This window comes from Sander vitreus, chromosome 1 (genome assembly GCF_031162955.1).
Source record: "Sander vitreus isolate 19-12246 chromosome 1, sanVit1, whole genome shotgun sequence".
NCBI classification, from domain to species: Eukaryota; Metazoa; Chordata; class Actinopteri; order Perciformes; family Percidae; genus Sander; species Sander vitreus.
In genome coordinates, this window is record NC_135855.1 from 18,628,741 (window position 1) to 18,646,823 (window position 18,083).

The 18,083-nt window shown below is 40.8% G+C and overlaps 1 protein-coding gene across 1 annotated transcript; it reads left to right on the forward strand.

Moving 5' to 3' along the window:
* Positions 1 to 1,453: 1,453 nt before the first annotated feature.
* Positions 1,454 to 17,490, forward strand: gas6 (growth arrest-specific 6). Its single transcript, XM_078246689.1, has 15 exons — positions 1,454 to 1,965; positions 2,209 to 2,369; positions 6,373 to 6,397; positions 6,499 to 6,561; positions 8,821 to 8,943; positions 9,986 to 10,105; positions 10,887 to 11,009; positions 12,088 to 12,209; positions 12,409 to 12,527; positions 13,192 to 13,381; positions 13,464 to 13,628; positions 13,722 to 13,890; positions 14,118 to 14,257; positions 14,353 to 14,554; positions 15,442 to 17,490. Exons 1-15 carry the CDS (start codon positions 1,890 to 1,892, stop codon positions 15,591 to 15,593), a joined length of 1,950 nt encoding a protein of 649 aa, XP_078102815.1. The 5' UTR covers positions 1,454 to 1,889; the 3' UTR covers positions 15,594 to 17,490.
* The last annotated feature ends 593 nt before the right edge of the window (positions 17,491 to 18,083 follow it).

Genomic DNA, 18,083 nt, shown 5'->3' on the forward strand with positions numbered 1-18,083 from the left:
AAACACTGTTTTGACCCAGGTGTGATTCCTCCTTCATTTTTGCAGGAAATGAAGAAAACAGGCCACCGTCATTCCATTAAACTAGGTTGTCAAAATCATATTTTTATTCAATTTTAGCATATAATGCTAAAATAAATACGTTTTACCATGTACACAGTACATGGTAAAACGTATTTATTTTACCATTTATTTGTAGCATCACGCCCATGAATGGGAGATTACTACAAGAATTGAGGGCTATTACAAAATATTTGTTTATAATACCCTTCAATTTAGGGAATAATGTTCATAAGTCAGTTTTTTTTTGTAAACTATGTTTTTTACTGTTCAAAATTTACAGTAACAATAAAACATTATTTTAAACATGTATAATGCTGCAACTTAAGATTTCCTCTGGATTTTTCACTGTGTGATGATGATGAGCAATTTAAATCTTTTAAATGCAATTTTATTGTAACACCCTATATGACAAAACACAACACAACACGTGTGACACACTGGTCTAATGGCCTAGACAGAAATGGGAGTACAGAGGAAAAGCAAGTCAGTCAGCAAAGAGGACTGATGTGGGCTGAGTTATAAAGAAATTAGATAATGAAAGCAGGAAAGGGCACAAGAAACAGACCTGCGAGCACACCCTATTCAGGGAAAACAAAACAGAAAGAAAAATGATTTGGAAAAAGGAAGATATGAGTCTAAAAATAAACTGCCCTGAAATTTTTGTAAGCTGTGTAATAACTGCTCTGATGGCACCATTAAAATGGAGGAAGGAGCTCTCTGATCCTTAGTACTTAGCTATTTACTTAACTCCATTACAAGAAAAACGTCTAGATTAGCTATTGGGGTAATATGTACATCACTTTAATGGCAAGCTTTCAAAGGTGAAGTTAATTTCAATTACTTCTGCTGAATAGACAGTTGGCATTATTTAAACCAACTCAACAATATTACAATAAATTATAATGCTATACATTAAACTACCCAGCAGTATGTAAAGTTGTTCAATTCAACGATAAAATGTTGCTTACACAATAATGCATTAATAATACTACAATCTATATAATGACATAACTCATCAAGGGGGCGGGGCCATTCTGCATATGTGTATTTATTTTGATACTTAAAGAATACCAAGCTAATAATACTTACATACTTTTAATAGTAACATTTAGAATGCAGGACGTTGGTACTTTAAGTACATTTTGATGGGAATACTTTTTTACTTTTACTTTACACTGTGGCATCTAAATACTTCTTTCACCACTAGAAAACAGCACACAGTTTGATGATTAAAGCATACCATTGCGTTCCAGTGAGCTTTCTCTTCTTCTTTTTACCAACTTGTTTGACACACACACACACACACACACACACACACACACACACACACACACACACACACTGAAGGAGGGAAGGGAGGGATGCACCGTTACAAACTCCTGCCTGCACTTTTCAGAGCTCCCCCCCCCCCCTCCTCCTGAAGCAGCAGAAGCTTGCTGCTGTCTTTCTCCGCAGCAGAGTGGAGACTCGAGTCCGGCCAGAGAGGGTTCAACACAAGAGAGGAGGGTCAAAGCATAAAGTAACGTTACAGACCGCAATGGGGGACGAGCTGAACCGCGAAGAAAAGAGAACGGTCGCTTAATTTGCCTGTGTTATGAACGATATCCTGGAGAAACACGACAGTTTAGGGTCGCAACGGTCCGCGGCAGTGATTTCACATCTAAAACGTTAACGACAAACGGTCGGAAGTACCTGAATACCTGCAGCGTGTTCCGCTCTAACGTTAGCCTCGACTCTGTGACATTGAGACACAGAGAGGGGGATAGAGAGAATACAAGACGGGACAGGAGAAAGTTTTTCAAGCTTGGCGCAGACACAGCGGTTAAACAATGCGGCTGACCCCGACAAAGTCTCTTTCATCGGTAGCCCTGCTAATCCTGCTGGTTGCCCGCTGGTCCGACAGCAGTAAGTAAACAATTACATGCTAGGTGGCTAGCTAGCTCGCTAAGTCTCCTTTGACATTTGTGTTGTGGCTGCTGATGATGCATGTTATTAACGTCATTAATGGGGCTTTAACCGCAGATGTTTCGCAACCTTTCTAAAATGTTTTTGGGAGCCAAAATACTGCTTAAATCCAGAGTTGTTTGACCTTCTGTTCTTGTAGAACAGTAATTAATATATTGTTGGGGTGTCTGTCTTTTATTTTAGTTTCGTTGTCTCCCCAAGAGGCGAACCAGTTTCTGAGCAGACACAGGAGAGCAAATGCAATTTTCGAGGAGACGAAGCAAGGACACTTGGAGAGGGAGTGTGTGGAGGAAAAGTGCACCAAAGAAGAGGCAAGAGAAGTGTTTGAAAACGACCCTGAGACGGTGAGTGTATTATAATGATACCAAACCCCCACTAAAGTTGTGGTTTTCATTCCAAGGTTAGGTTGCATGCAGCAACCAAAGCACAACCACAACACCACACCTTCTTCTTCTTCTTCTTCTTCTTCTTCTTCTTCTTCTTCTTCTTCTTCATTGAGGTACTGCAGTACTAAAAACTCAGTGAAGTCTGTTAACTAATCAAAACACGATTAGCAGTTGAAATGGACCCCAAACTGTAGTTTTTATCACCCAGGCCGGTATTTGTTAGAAAACATGAAGCTGCGAAGCCGGTTGTTTACATCATGTTCATATTGACTAGAATTGATGACTTAATGCAACAGTAGACTAATGATTCATTGTCTGGGCCGCTAGTGTTCATGCTCTAATAAGTCCAGAGTGCTGAATAATAGTGTCAGTGCAAATAATATTCCCATGTCAGACTTGGCATGTTTTCTTCTTCTTTTTGTTTGTTTCTGTGACAGACATTGAGTCAGCGTGACCAAGCTTTAGTTTATGAAATACAGTAGCAGTGAAGACACTGCTATCCCTACACTCCCTTTAATACTTGAATGCACACATTAACACATATAGTCACTTGTGTGTCTTCTTTTTTTAGATTAATATTTTAGATTAAATATATTCAGTTTTCTAAAAATTGGCCCTGTCTACATTCATCTCTGTTCTCACCATCTGTTTCACTGTATGTCTACACATGTCTATTATTTAATATAAAATGCATATGAATTGTGCAAACTCCTTATTCACGGGTTTCTGTTGAACATTGGGTGAGAAATGTGTCTCATTCAACACAGTAACAATGCACATTGCCTCACCGATCTGCATGCTCCCACCCTCCTTTTCTATTCAATGTCGCACATGTGTGTATTCAGGAATATATGCTGCAGATTAGTTTCCATTCTGCATTCATGAATGCACACATTTGCCTTTCCATCCATGTAAATATGTAAGCCTGTGGAATGTGTATTACAGTACAGTATATGTGGTGAATATGCCAACAAGCCCCAGAGACATAAATGACATAACGTGTCAGAAAATGTGGAACATGGGCCATCAAACTATTAAGTCTTCAAACAAGCAACAGTAAGTGGTGTGTTGCGCATGTGAATGTTACTCAGTAAGCTAAGTTATAGTGTGGGCCATTTACAGAGCAGACTCTTGCCCAAACCCCTTTTAAAATGTTAGCTGTCAGGAAATAACAGCAATAGGTATATCCTGACATTGTTGAATGGGTTTGTTTGTTGTCAGTTTGATTTGTAAGTTAGAGATTCAGATGAAGTTTGAACTATATGTTTGTTAGGGACGCATTGGAGATTGGGAAAAAAATCGAAAATCGTATGTATTGTATTTGTTTTGCGACGATTTTTAAAAAGCAATTCTATTCCCTAGAATCTATTTATTTATTTATTTATTACCAATGATTCACCTAAATATTTTCTGTTTATACGGTACCGCTGATGACGAGTACATCATATCCGTTTCCAGCATAACAGACCGAAAGCAGAAAATGCTGAATATACATGAAAGAATCAAATTGGGTAAAAAGCACATGGTCCCAGCCCTCCTGGAGATGCTGTGCTCTTAATGATCGCTCTTACTGAGGGACTGAATGAGGCAATCGATGACTCAGAGATTACTCTTAAAGGAACACGCCGACTTATTGAGACTTTAGCCTATTCACCGTGTCCCCCAGAGTTAGATAAGTCCATACATACCCTTCTCATCTCCGTGCGTGTTGTAACTCTGTCAGAGGCACCCACTGTTAGCCTAGCTTAGCACAGATCCTGGAGGTAACCGGCTCCATCTAGCCTACTGCTCCCCATAAGTGACAAAATAACGGCAACATTTTTCCTATTTACATGTTGTGATTTGTATAGTCACAACGTGTACAAATAACAACGTCACAAGAGACACAGCCATCTTCTAACCGTATACATACTGGGAACTTCTGCTACTTGGGCGGAGTTATTTCCTTGCAGCACCTGGGAAGTCCCGTGGTGAGGAGCAGAGAGTAGCAGTGCTTCGCCTTTCTGAGAATATAGTTCCCAGTATGCATACGATTAGAAGATGGCTGTGTCTCATGTGACGTTGTTATTTCTACACGCTGTGACTATACAAATCACAACATGTAAATAGGAAAATGTTGCCGTTATTTTGTCACTTATTGGGAGCAGTAGGCTAGATGGAGCCGGTTACCTCCAGGATCTGTGCTAAGCTAGGCTAGCGGTGGGTGTGTCAGACAGAGTTACAACACGCACGGAGATGAGAAGGGTATGTATGGACTTATCTAACTCTGGGGGACACGGTGAATAAGCTAAAGTCCCAATAAGTCGGCGTGTTCCTTTAAAATTAGCCAAGTGGACTGATATGGAAGCTGAGAGAGGGAGGGAGGATTAAAGTGAAGTTGAGCTGGGTTCAGAGGAAAAGGTGAGGTCAGGTGATTCAGTTTGAATCAGCTGAACGCACATTGCCGTCAGAATAGAGTTTGTGTGTGGGCCTGTATTTTTCTACCATGTCGTGCCACAAAGCTGCAGTCTTATTCATAGCTGCATTATTCATTCTGAAAGTGCCCATCTCTGACTCTGCATTTTCTTCTGCTGCAGCTTTCTGCCTCTGCAGAGAGAGGGTGTTCCTGGATACTCATGATTATCTTTGGCTTTACACGCGATCACGCCAAGTTTCTGGTCCCTCACTTGTTAGATGAAAAAAAGATGTCACAACTGACTGTTATGTTACGATTAGTAATAGTCCAGTTCATCTTAACCTCATTTGACTGACCTTTGCAAACATTTGTTGCAGTAAATCAGGGGTATAATCAGGCTTTACATTGTGTAATATGTCCCTAGCTTTACTTGACTTTTGTCTAATAACTGATTCTTACAATATACTTTTTTTTTCAACTCAGCCTGCTGCATCTGGCTCGTAAGTCTCTGTGCATCCAGAGCTGTCTTTCCATTGTTTAGATCATCCCCAAATTCTGACCTATATGTGGAGGAGTAACACACTTCTCATCGGGATCCCTAACAAAAGCCTGCAGAGACTGCAGTGCTGCAAGGATCCTGATGAGAGTGCGAAAATACGACCACATCACACCCATTCTCCATTCACTTCACTGGCTTCCCATTTCTGCCAGGATTGAATATAAGGTCTCCCTTCTTACCCACCAGTGCATCTATGGAAATGCCCCCCACCTGAAAGAACTACTCACGCCTCTAACTACAACTCGATCCCTCCGTTCAACAAACTCAAACCGCCTCCTTCTCCCCAAGACTAAGCTCAGCACCATGGGTGATCGGGCTTTCTGTTCTGCCACTCCTCGGATTTGGAATGCCCTCCCCGACCATCTGAGGGCACCTCAAACTACTGAGACTTTTAAAAAAGGACTAAAAACATTTATTTTTAGAAGAACTTATGAGTTTTAATTAACCCTGCAAGTCGTTGCACTGTCTATTTGTATTTTATATTGATGTTCTTATCATGCTTTTATGATCTTAACTGTAGCACTTTGAGATTTGCTCCAAATGTAAAGTGCATTACAAATAAAATCTATTATTATTATTATTATTATTATTATTATTATTAGGAGTACTGCAGCCAGGAGCCAGAGAATTCTCAGGATGCCTTTGGCAAAGGGCCGCACCCATTGGACACACACACACACACACACACACACACACACACACACACACACACACACACACACACACACACAGATAACAGAGTAATCATATTGTAATCTCTCTCCCGACATTAAACACACGCACACACACAAATGTAAAAACGAAAGATTGTTTATGAATTTCTTTTAACTCCCATGAGTACGGACACGGAGTTCAGGCATGAAACAAAACTAAATCCTAGAATATGTCAAGTTTTAACAGAACCCCTACTACTAATCGTAAACATGTATTTATATTATCTTGTTCTGTTTAGATTTTTTGTTAATAAGCCTATGTAACTTTATCCCCCTCTCTTTCCATCTCTTTAGGACTACTTCTATCCCAAGTATTTGGGTAAGTTATCATTCTGACTAAAACTCTCCATTTCTACTAACAGCCAGCTTAACTGATTACATGTTTGTAATATCTTTGTTTTCATTTGTGTTTCTGTCTAGCTTGTGTGGAGAAGTTTGGAGATGCTGAAATAAAGAAACAGGATCTGATTACATGTGTTCACAGTAAGTTTTATGCCCTCTTGTCTGTCTACCTACCGAGTTTTAGAGCTTGATAGCAGAACTGTGGACAGGTTCACAGACATCTTTTCACTGTGTAAGTAACATCTTTTCACTGTGTAAGTATCCAGAGCGAGGCACCTACTTGTAGTGTGGGGTTGGGCTGCACTGCAGTAACACTGCTCTGCATCACACTGAGGCACTCGCACTCAGTAGAAAAGGTAAAAAAGGACAGATGATGAAAAGGTGCTGAATTTCTCTGGCAACTCCAGTTTTTGCAGCGTGACACACCTGACTGATGCTGCGACTTTGAAGTAGCCTGAGTGCGCTATATGTGCGTGAGCTCAGGTATGAGTTACATTGCAGCACTTTGCTACAGTGATGCTGCAGATTGGTGAATGAGTGACACACCTCTTTAGTCGTCACATACTCATTCACTCATTTTCTCTGGGTGACTGCACTAGCGTCTTCGTGAGCTGTCTCGGCGAAGGAGGAGTGACGTGAAAAAAGTCTGACGTGAGTGGAGCACAGGTTCTGCTGCATCAGGATACAAGAGACCAACCCAGCTTTACTGTTATTGGCTGAGGAACCTCGGGGGGGTTTCCATGACTCAGCTGCAGCATCATGACACAGCAGCTCACCACTTCTCTCTCAATCTCTTTTTCGCTGCAAATCTCTGCCCAACAGTGTCCTGCCTGAGTGCAGACTAGTGGTGGGCGCTAACCCAGTATCAAAGCAGATCATGGCATTCCACTAATTCCATTTATGGAATTCTTTAGATATGGGATTGTACAAACATGGCATGTTACGGAAAGATACATTTTTGGTTTTATATTTGCACATACCAAAAGCACAGCAGTGTTTATTCTCCCACTCTTCCCTGTTTCCCGTAGTCTGCAGTTTGCCGACTCAAATGTTTTGCTAATTGCTCTGCAGAAAATCATTAATCCTTTTTAAATACACATCTTCCCATTCTCTAGCATATACTGTCAGTGACATAAATTGTTGCTGGTCTATAAACTTTGAGGGACTAAATCGTCATTGTGGTAGCCCACAGTGTGTGCTTCATTGAATTAAATTAATTTTGGACATGCTGTTAAGGAACCTCTAACATTTTAAGCAGATGAAACAGGTGAGGCTTCTGGAATTACCCCTGCTTGCTCATAGACCCCAACATATTATTAACCAGGAGCGTTGGGTAATTTGGTCAGATTCATGTTAAGACTGCCTTTAGAAGGAGGCACATAAAGAGGCATATAAAGAAGCATGTACGAATATTGATACAGATATTTTCATGTTTCTTTATTGATACTGTGATTGTTATTGCTGATAGCTTTTCTTTTGCTATTTTTACCTGTGTTAATCCTCCACTAAAAGGAGATGAGCACGTTACCTTGGCTCAAATGAAGAACAAAACAATATTATGAAATTTACTTCGTTAAAACATGTCGAGCTTCTCTGTAATCGTCCCGACAATGTTGCAATACCTTAAAGGGCTTTTGGATTGCCCCTATACAATAAGCCGACTAATATGTTTTGTATTTTACAACATTTTTAACCTGGTAATGCATCTTAAATGCATTTTTAGTATTGCAGTAGTAGTAGTAGAATTTTTGCCAAAGCTCTGAAAGATTGTGTAAAATGTTAATAATAAACTTAAATCACTTAAAACACTGGATGTTTCACTAATGAAATTAAGGTTTTTTTTATATGTACAGTATTGTACATCATTCAGTGAAGAAGTTGGGCCTTTTGTGTTTTACGTGGGAGCTTATCTCTCTCGTGTTCCCTTCATTTTCTCCACATACTGCCCTTTCCTTTGGCTGAACTCCAGCTAACATGCCCAGACTTGTCGAGCAGTCAAACTCCACTGTTGGGAAAAGGAAGGTGCATGGGGAGAGAAAAAGTTTTTACACGTGCTCACTTACACAAGCTTGTAGTGAAAGAGTGGGTAGAATGAAAATATGTGATAGAAAAAAAGGCCAAACAGAAAAGTTAAATCTCCAGTTGATCTTGTTTTTTTTTTTTTTTTTGTGAGCTAGAGAACAGGTTAGGGCATCTCCGGCAGCAGGGCTTAGCCAGCATTAGGCTGTTTATGTTGAACTCCTGATATGCACAGTATAGGAGATGCCCTTCCTCTGTCTGGTATCAATACACAGTTACACTCACTTTATGCATTCAGTTTGCACAGACTCGATTCTAAAGAAATAACAACACCTCCCTCCTCTGTGTCTGTCTGTTTTTGTTTTTTTTTCTCACTTGAAGATATTCCAGACCAGTGCTCTCCTTCTCCCTGTATTGCCAGAGGTACGGTGCGCTGTGAGGACAAAAAGGGCGACTTCCTCTGTCATTGTTTCACAGGCTGGGAAGGAGCCACGTGTGACAAAGGTACTGTCATCATCGCTATGGAAATTGAGAGAGGATATACTGTATAGCTCAGCAGAGGTTGCATTTCTGCACCGTCACTCTGTTATCTCCAGCGTCTCTGGATAGATGACATGGTCTCTGTGACCTTGCTTCTGACAGCCAACTCCTGTCCTGTATACTGATAGAAAGATCTGGCTTCCCATCACTTTCATTAGTCATATAATTGTTAAATATTTTCATTGTTTCTCATCATATTGATGTGAATGTAGTTGTTCTATTTTGACCTTCCAAAACTACTTCTGGTGTTTCTGTTTCACTTTTATCTTACTATTGCAACTATTATTGTTCTATAATATCTGCAGATGCTGCTGCTGTTGTTATTAATAATGTGCGAATGTTGTGTCCGGTCAATATGAAGTGCATGTACGGGAACCCACAACAGGAATCTGTTTGTCTCAGTTAGAGGTCAAAGCTAGTTACTGTGTATATACTGTATGTAAGGGGAGGCTTGGATTGAAAAGTTAGAGCAAGGATGCCACTTGTACAAGGGAAATGTACCAAATATTAAGTGTATAAGCAGAAACTGGAAAACACACAATTTTTATACACACTCTGTGAGGGAGAGGGAAAAATTGTGATTTATGGCACAGACACCATTCCACACATTTCCACTGTGACTCATCCTGCCACCTTACTGTGAGAGGAAACCCAAACAGATTCAGTTTGACTCGGTCTGAGCCTTTTCCACTTGACGACTGCACTCCTCCTAAACACTCAGCTGCCACAATGACATAGTGTGTCAGTTATTTGTCAAGCGTTTAACAAAGTACAAATTTACATGACCGTTAAGTGAACTTTTCAAGCGATCAAACTTCACGCTGTGTGCTCCTTTGCAGAATTTAAAATGTGGAACTTTCAAAATCGTTAAATTGCGTTAAATATGTCCTAATCCTGAATTACTATAGGACATCTTAACACAAGCTAAACAGCCTAATGCTTATACACAGCCCATGATGAGGTTTTTCCTGTGTTCATGTTGACTGTACCACCATCCTATGTGCAGATGTCGACGAGTGCAGCAAGAGAAATGGAGGGTGTGACCACGAGTGCAACAACACTATGGGCAGTTACCGCTGCTCCTGTCACCAAGGCTACATGTTGGTAGGACGCCACATGTGTTATGGTAAGCACGCCATCTAACAACTGGAATCATGTCAATACTGTAGCTGCAACTAACACTTTGTTTGACTCCACTTCAAACTATAAAACGGATATTATTTCTGCAGTTACATTTGCATAACTATTTGCAAACATTTTGAATGTGAGTGTTTTTGTGGTCGAGGTCCCTAAAGAAAGCCAAAGGCAGTGTTGTTCATTGTAAGTCCATAAATAATAAATTGTTTAGTTAATAAGTAAGGCAAATACACATCAACCTCAACATTACAAACTCATGTTGTGCAAACTCATCATTGTTTAAACCCACAGAAGTCATGATAAAGACCTCTTGAAATGTAATGGTACAGCCTCCAAAAATGGTAACTTAACAATGTAAATTTTTATTTCAGTGTAAGTGTGATGTAGTTTCAGTGAGTTCTGGAACAAACTGTATACTCTGTATGTACAGTATGATGTGAACAAACAGTTTAAATCAGTCTAATGACCTAATTTTAAATTTAATATTGAGGTCATTTTGAATCAAGTGGTTAACCAATCAGGACCAGAATCTACTAGCATCTGTCTTGTGGCTTATTTTAATTCCCCACTCCTCACAATGAATCCAGTTTAGGTGTCTGGTGTCTTTTTTCCTGGCCCATTTTATTCCTGAAACTAATGAGCAAAGGTACAAATAACCTCATCAGATCATGTCCTTTTCAGCTGAGGAGTTGACTTTCTAGTCTTCCTGGCTCTGTTGAATTTCCACCAGACTTTGACCTGTCCAGCTGACCACATGTTGTGTCTTTCAGATGTGGATGAATGTGAGGATCCAGGTGTGTGTGGAACAGCACGGTGTGAGAATAATGAGGGCAGCTACGATTGCTTGTGTGATGTCGGCTATGTCTACGACAATGAAACCAAGAGCTGCGTTGGTACGTGTGTGTACACACACACACACACACACACACACACACACACACCAACGCAAAGACACACAAACACATAGTTTCATGAGAACTGACTGAGAAGCAGCTTCAGCCTCAGCAGGACTTGAAGCAGCTGTGGGGTCAGGAACGGAATGCAAAGACATTTGGAGAAATTCTGTATAAGTAGGTAACAGGTCACTGTCTCCATGCTGTTAGAAAAAGTACATTTTTTAGGAGGAACGTACACAGACTGACCCTGTGATTCACCTTTGCTTAGTACATAATGTTATTGCCAGAGTGTCTATTGATTATAAATATGCTGTAGTCAGAATTCATAAACACAGAATACATGCCAAAGGTTTCCAGGTTAGAGAAGTGTTTGCCACTTTTCAGAGTCATCTTAAACACATCAAATCATGCTTTAAACATGCAATTATTGATATAATAAACAAGTTTAATCTCATGTTTTCCCCGAAATATGTAGCAAGAGGCATTAGCTAACTGCTCCACATACTGTACACGTCTATACTCGGAATGGAAGGATGTCCAAGGCTAAAAAATATGCTATGCTTATGCACTTATTTAATAAGATAACACAATACGATAAATAACCACAACATCAGGTCTCTTGGTAAAAACATAAAAAAACAGAATTTACAGACTTTAACCAGAGTCATGAATCACTTGTGTGCCCCCGTTTTGCTCGGCAGTGGAAACCAGACTTTTCATAACCTCAGTGTCCCTCCTCTGAGAATTAACATTTATTATGGCCAACCTTCTCATGTCCATGTAAGGTTGTATATGGAACAGGGAGATACCACCCAGTCACCGTCAAAGACCCCTTGTCTCAAGTGTTGTTTGCGTTCCCTGATACATTGACAGAAAAGTCATCTGATTTGATCATCTTGAATTTATTTTTTATTTTATTTTTTTTAGATCCTTGAAAGTTTTGACTAATTCCTCCACAGATGGGACTCTGATAACTTCATGAACTCTCTGATTCTCTGTAACCCTTTATACCTCACTCATGACTTTCATCTCTCCTCCTCTTTTACTTTTTTCAACCTGCTCTGTCGCTCGTCAGATGTGGATGAGTGTGAGGCAGGCGTGTGTGCAGAGGAGTGTCTGAACACTCCAGGGAGTTTCCGTTGCTTCTGTGATGGTCGTCAGGGCATGAAGCTGGGCCAGGACCTCAGGAGCTGTAAGGTGAAATACATGAACTGTGCCAAATATTAAACCAGCAATTTCATAGCTCAGCTCTCACCTTTGTTGGTAAATGTGAACTACAAACTGTGTTCTTGATCTGTTAAATCATTTTAAATTAGTCAAGTAAGATAGATACACAAATGGTTCTCAGGAAGGAGCAGCGTGCGTTATCTCCAGTTTTATGTTTGTGTTTTCACAGCCTATAACTCCCTGTATGTCACCGTCTCTGAAGAGGAACTCTCGTTCGCTCTACCTGGGCCGCATGTTCAGCGGCGTGCCAGTGGTGAGGCTGCGTTTCCGCCGGAGGATTCAAACTGGGTGAAAAAAATTGTTTTGATGCTCAACACTCTCAACAGTTGTCTCCTAACAAAAAGATGACACCTCTCTACATTTATACCTTAGTTACAGTAATTATAAAGATAGATACGTTGTTAAATAGAGTAATCACAACTCTTCCAGTTTGGTTCTGGTAAGACTGTTTTAGTTTAATTTATAGATGAGAAGACTTAAAGGGAGTGTTAAGTATTACTCTGGCAACAAACCATCTCAGTGCTGCCTAAAGAATTGCAACTCAAAACATGTTGCCTAACGTTTGTCGATTTGTAAGCATTAAAAGATAAAATAATTCACTTTTTACAAGCAATGAAATTCTTGTTTTTGTTTTTTATGGGGATGTTTGTATTAAAAGTATACGGCGGACTGAACAGTCCCTTGGTTTGATGTCAGAAACCGAAACGTTATCTTTTTTTACCATACATAGTCACTCTGTGAAGTTGTATCAGCTAATAAAAAAAATGACTTATGTTATCTGGGAAAGTGCCACCCACTAAGATTAAGTGCCAAGTGGATAGCAGATAAAAATATTTTACTCAAGGGAATAGTTTTTCTCCCTGCCCCTTTTTTCCGTTATTTCAAGTTCATTCTCAGTTATTTTTGTCGTACTAACATACTTACTCAAATGTCACTGCTCCCCACCTCCCAGGTTTTCTGCAGAGTTTGACTTCCGCACCTACGACCATGAGGGGGTGATCTTCTTTGCTGGAGGTCACCTCAACAGCTCCTGGATCGTGCTGGCAATGCACCATGGGAAGCTGGAGCTGCAGCTGAAGTACGGCACCGTCAGCAGGGTCACTAGCAGCGGACCCCTCGTCAGTGACGGCCAGTGGAGAAAGGTTGGACAGTACTCCACGACTGTCTACATAAGCCTCATCAGCTGATTTAAAACTCCTTTTAAACGTCTCGTTTTCTTTTCAGATCTCGGTGGAGGAGCAAGGGCGGAGTCTAGTGATTAAGATTGACAGGGAGGCCGTCATGAAGATTGCAGTAAACGGTGATCTGTTTACGCTACAGAAGGGCATGCACGAACTCAACCTCACCGTGGGAGGAGTCCCTTTCAGAGAGGACGGCCTCATCAATCAGGTGTTTATTTGTATGTGCTTGTATATTTTCTTGAATATGTACCAAAGAGAGATGCTCTTCACATATTTCTCAACTGGTGTGATTGTCACGTAGGTGAACCCCCGTCTGGACGGCTGTATGAAGGAGTGGAGGTGGTTAACGGGCGAAGATACGTCCATACAAGAAACTATTCGGTCCAATGACAACATGCAGTGTTTCAGCACCGAGGATCCTGGAGCGTATTACCCCGGCACAGGCTTCGCTCTCTTCAACATCAGCTATGGTGCAGTGTGTGCATGTGTGAGAGTGTTATGCATAGCGTGACTGCGGATTGCATATCTGCGCTTAATGGCTTCTTCCTGAAGTAGTTAGTCAATGTTTATTTGTTTGGGGGGAATGTCAGTTGGCTCCCTTAATTGCTTACTCTTTTGTCAACAGTTTGCCTCATCTTTGTTTGTCGTTAAGGTTCATGACCTGCTGTTCTCTCACTTCCTGTTATCGTCACTTTAGAATCACAGAACCTGAGCGTACAGTTGACCCTGCGTCCAACTTCTGCGATGGGCGTGCTGTTTGCACTCGTTCACCAGGACAGAGTGCCTCTCTCCATCGCTCTGGCAGACTATCATCCCGGTACTGATGAATGGCGGGATGTGAGTACTTAAAAGCTCGACCTGTGTACGTGTTTGTAAAATGAGTTTGTTACTGTGTTCGATCTCAAAACTGACCTCTTCACTGGCGTTTTCAGTTTGTTCTGGTATCTGTCGGTGATGTCATCACTGCCAGCTCTCCCGCCCTCCTGTGTGACGGTGAGAGTCATGAAATCCAGGTGACCATCTCTGGCAACCAAACCCTGCTGCTGGTCGACGGCCAGTCTGGGCGTAGTGAAAACACAGAGATTCCCTTTGACGTCCTGTCACAGTCCAGCACCTTTATTGGAGGCCTCCCTGGTGAGGACACGCTCATTTATATACACATTTAGCAGGATGTTATTCATGCAGTACGTAGGGTTTTCTTTGCAGAATATGCAGGACAAGTGTTAGTGGAGATGCTAATTATTAAAAACAGTAGACAAATATTTTATGCTCAGGTGGAAATTAAGGATTCATAAAGAAAAATCTAAATGAAAGTCAGTCATTTTCTCTTTTCAGTATGTGAGAAGCTTGTCATTTAACAAACACCCACACGCACATTATTGTTGGCTATTCATGTAGTTTACTTCAGTGAAGAAAAATGTGTAGTCTAGAACATGTGCAGACCCAAAACAAGTATTTTGCACATGTAGATTTTTAAATTGCAAAGCCACACAAGTCTCGTAATGTAAAGATTATGTTTTTGTTGCCAGTCTGTTTCTGAACACTCCACATGTCAGCGATATATTATCTTATCCAGTAAATGATGAAAAGATGTGATTCCTGCAAGATTCCTACCATTTATAAGTGGCTCACTTTGTTTTCTTGGACTGTATATAGCAAACGATTATGATGCATAGTTGTCACTTCTCCAGTGAATGGCAGCTGTGTCAATAATTCAGGATCCAACATTCCTCAAACTTGAAAGAAAACATAATGAGGATTTATTTTTCGCCTTGATATGAATTGTCACGTATACTTGATAAAAGCTGGTGTTGGTTAGTGAGTCACTTCCTGTTATTGTCACTTTAGAGTCACAGAACCTGAGCGTACAGTTGACCCTGCGTCCAACTTCTGTGATGGGAGTGCTGTCTGAGTCTGACTGACTAATACTGTTGCAAACTCATGGTTAGATCTCAGCTTGGGCTCACACACAGTCCCATCTTGTTATCTGCTGGATCACATGCTGTCGTTTGTTCCCTCAGATGTTCCTCTGGTGTCCACGCTGGTGTCGGCGCCCTACAGGGGCTGTATGGAGGTCAGTGTTAAAGGACAGTCTCTGGACTTGGACCAGGCCATCCACAAACACAACGACATCCGCTCACACTCCTGCCCCCTGCTGGACTCGCACCAGTGACCAGCGCACTAGTCTGCCAAAACTGATCCATGAGCAGTTCATTGAGGCAATAAGGATTATTTCCAATATATTTATAAAAGCTTTGACCAGTGGAGATATGTTTTAGATTGGAATGTTTAAAAAAAACAAACAGCTGGACCCGGTGTCATGGTTCAGCTGGAGCCTTAGCCCAGGATCACCCTGCCCTTTTACTGTGATGACACTGCTGCCTAGAGGCATTTGCAGGGATTTTCACAGTATTCTCAGTATAATGACTCATTAAGACAGTTGGTCAGGCAATGAGCAATGTCCCCTGTACTTGGCAGAAGATATGGGAATAAATGCTGCACAACATTGCCTCAAAAACTGCCCATGTATAACAGCCTTGTAAGCCCACAAGAACACACAGGGCCTTATTTAGATCACTATCAAATTTTTGGTCTTGGGTCAGCCTGCTACGCCTGGCATCCTGTGCTTAAATGCAGATCTAACTGGAACTTTGTAGGCAGTGTGACTCTTTTCTGCAGCAACACAGCTGATAGAGCTGTGGTCATGTTGCTTACATCCAGTTCACCTATGGCCCGTGCTCACAGCGCTTGAAGTAATCAAGTGCTCATGTAGAATCTGATCAATTGAAAATATGGGGACCAGATAAATAGTCCTTCATCAGCTACCCTACTCAGAGAAAATGTGTGAATAGGTGCTCAGATCTTAATGAGTGTCTGGTGCATAATGATTTCATGGCTTGATTGGGGACTAAATCAATCTTATTTGCTCCTAACAAGATGAATCCCCATCCGTCACCAGAGCAGGGGTGGCATGGTATTAGGCACAACTGTGTGTTCTGTTGAGAACCTTGCACATTGTTGCAGGTAGCAATGGACTGCGTGTGTGCGTGACGCCATTTTCTTGATTTCCTCTGGACTACAGCAGCACTCCATGTCTGCCTGCAACCTTAAAAATCAACCATGTGCCTAAAAAGAACAACCAACCCAAACTTCACAATAGCTTCCCTCAAAAACAGGTGAATCATTTCACAAAGGTGCAGTACTGTAACACACAAACAAAACTAATGCTTAATGAAATGTTGCACTATGCATTACCACCTGTGCATTTTAGAGTGTTGCAACTTTGTCACAAAGGCCCCTTCTTTCCCTTAGAATCACCCAGTCACATTTAATACCTGCCATATACCGACCTGAGGACGATAGATTAGTCTCAGAAGCACAGGGAGACAGGAAGGGGCCCTCTCCATGAAGGAGAGAGAGTGAGCACTGCATCAAACGCACCACACAAGCTACTGAGAGTAAAAAGAGTGCGCTGTAATATACTGAATATGTAAATAATGTGACTGTACAATGCTTTATAGGAGACAGAAAACAAAAACTACCTTTTGCTCACTGAGGTTTTCTGCACATTTAAGTTGATCCAAAGTCAAACAGTAATGTGAGTCTCAACTTCATCTGCTTCCTAAAATGTTTTGAGCGACAAATACACAGTTTTTCTCTTGAAATAGGAACTGGGAGAGTGTGAGAGCAAAGTATCATACATCTTTAGGGACTCTGTGTTTTTAAATATGATTTTATAGGTGCTGAGCAAATCAAAACACAATAAAAAACAAAGAATGTCAGGAGCATTGTGACTGAGAATGCCAAAAGGGCTCCAGTGTTATTTTACCTTCCTCTGTAATGTATCATTTTCTGATGAATGAATGCCAGAATATAGTGCTTGACGAGTTATTGTTTTTGGTTTTTTTATCATGTGTTATTATTATTATTATTATATTGAACTTGTCTTTAGTTTTCATTTTTCACTTTAACTGCCAGTATGTGTACAATGCTGAGAGGAGTCTGCCTTTTGAGTTTTTACAACAGTGAAATCCTATTTAAAAACAAAAATAAAAGCAGTTGTATGAACATTATAGAGTAAAATTGTATTTTCAAAAAACGCATTTGTATGCAGTGTGGTTTCTTAAACTTTCCATTTCTTGCTCCATGTGTGACATGGAGCAAGGTTTACTTAATGTACTGGCATTTTCCAGTACAGCCTTCGACTGTATTGAGTTGTTGCTGTGGTTTACATATATAGTCTTACTTTAAAGTGTTCATATTATGCTCATTTTCAGGTTCATAATTGTATTTAGAGGTTATATCAGAATAGGTTTACATGGTTTAATTTTTCAAAAAACACCATATCTTTGTTGTACTGCACATTGCTGCAGCTCCTCTTTTCACCCTGTGTGTTGAGCTCTAATTTATCAACAGAGTGAGGCATCTCACTTCTGTTCCATCTTTGTTGAGAGTTGCACATACACCGTAGCTAGGTCAGCACTACAAGCCAGTCAGAAGCAGAGTATGAGGGCGTGCCATACTAGCAGCTAGGCGAGCATTATAACGTGTGTTACAAAGTGACGCACATTTGTCACAGAAGTAAAGGCTGGACTACAATAGAGCTGTTTGGAGCAGTTTGTGAACAGTGTTTTCTGTTGGAGATGGTAAGTCCCTTTGGGGT

What these genes read in the sequence shown, in the direction of transcription:
- gas6 (XM_078246689.1), top strand. Translation starts at nt 1,890, where the DNA reads ATGCGGCTGACCCCGACAAAGTCTCTTTCATCGGTAGCCCTGCTAATC. An exon ending in CTTCTATCCCAAGTATTTGG is followed by an intron (nt 6,398 to 6,498) that starts GTAAGTTATCAT and finishes GTTTCTGTCTAG; the next exon opens with CTTGTGTGGAGAAGTTTGGA. An exon ending in CTTTATTGGAGGCCTCCCTG is followed by an intron (nt 14,555 to 15,441) that starts GTGAGGACACGC and finishes TTGTTCCCTCAG; the next exon opens with ATGTTCCTCTGGTGTCCACG.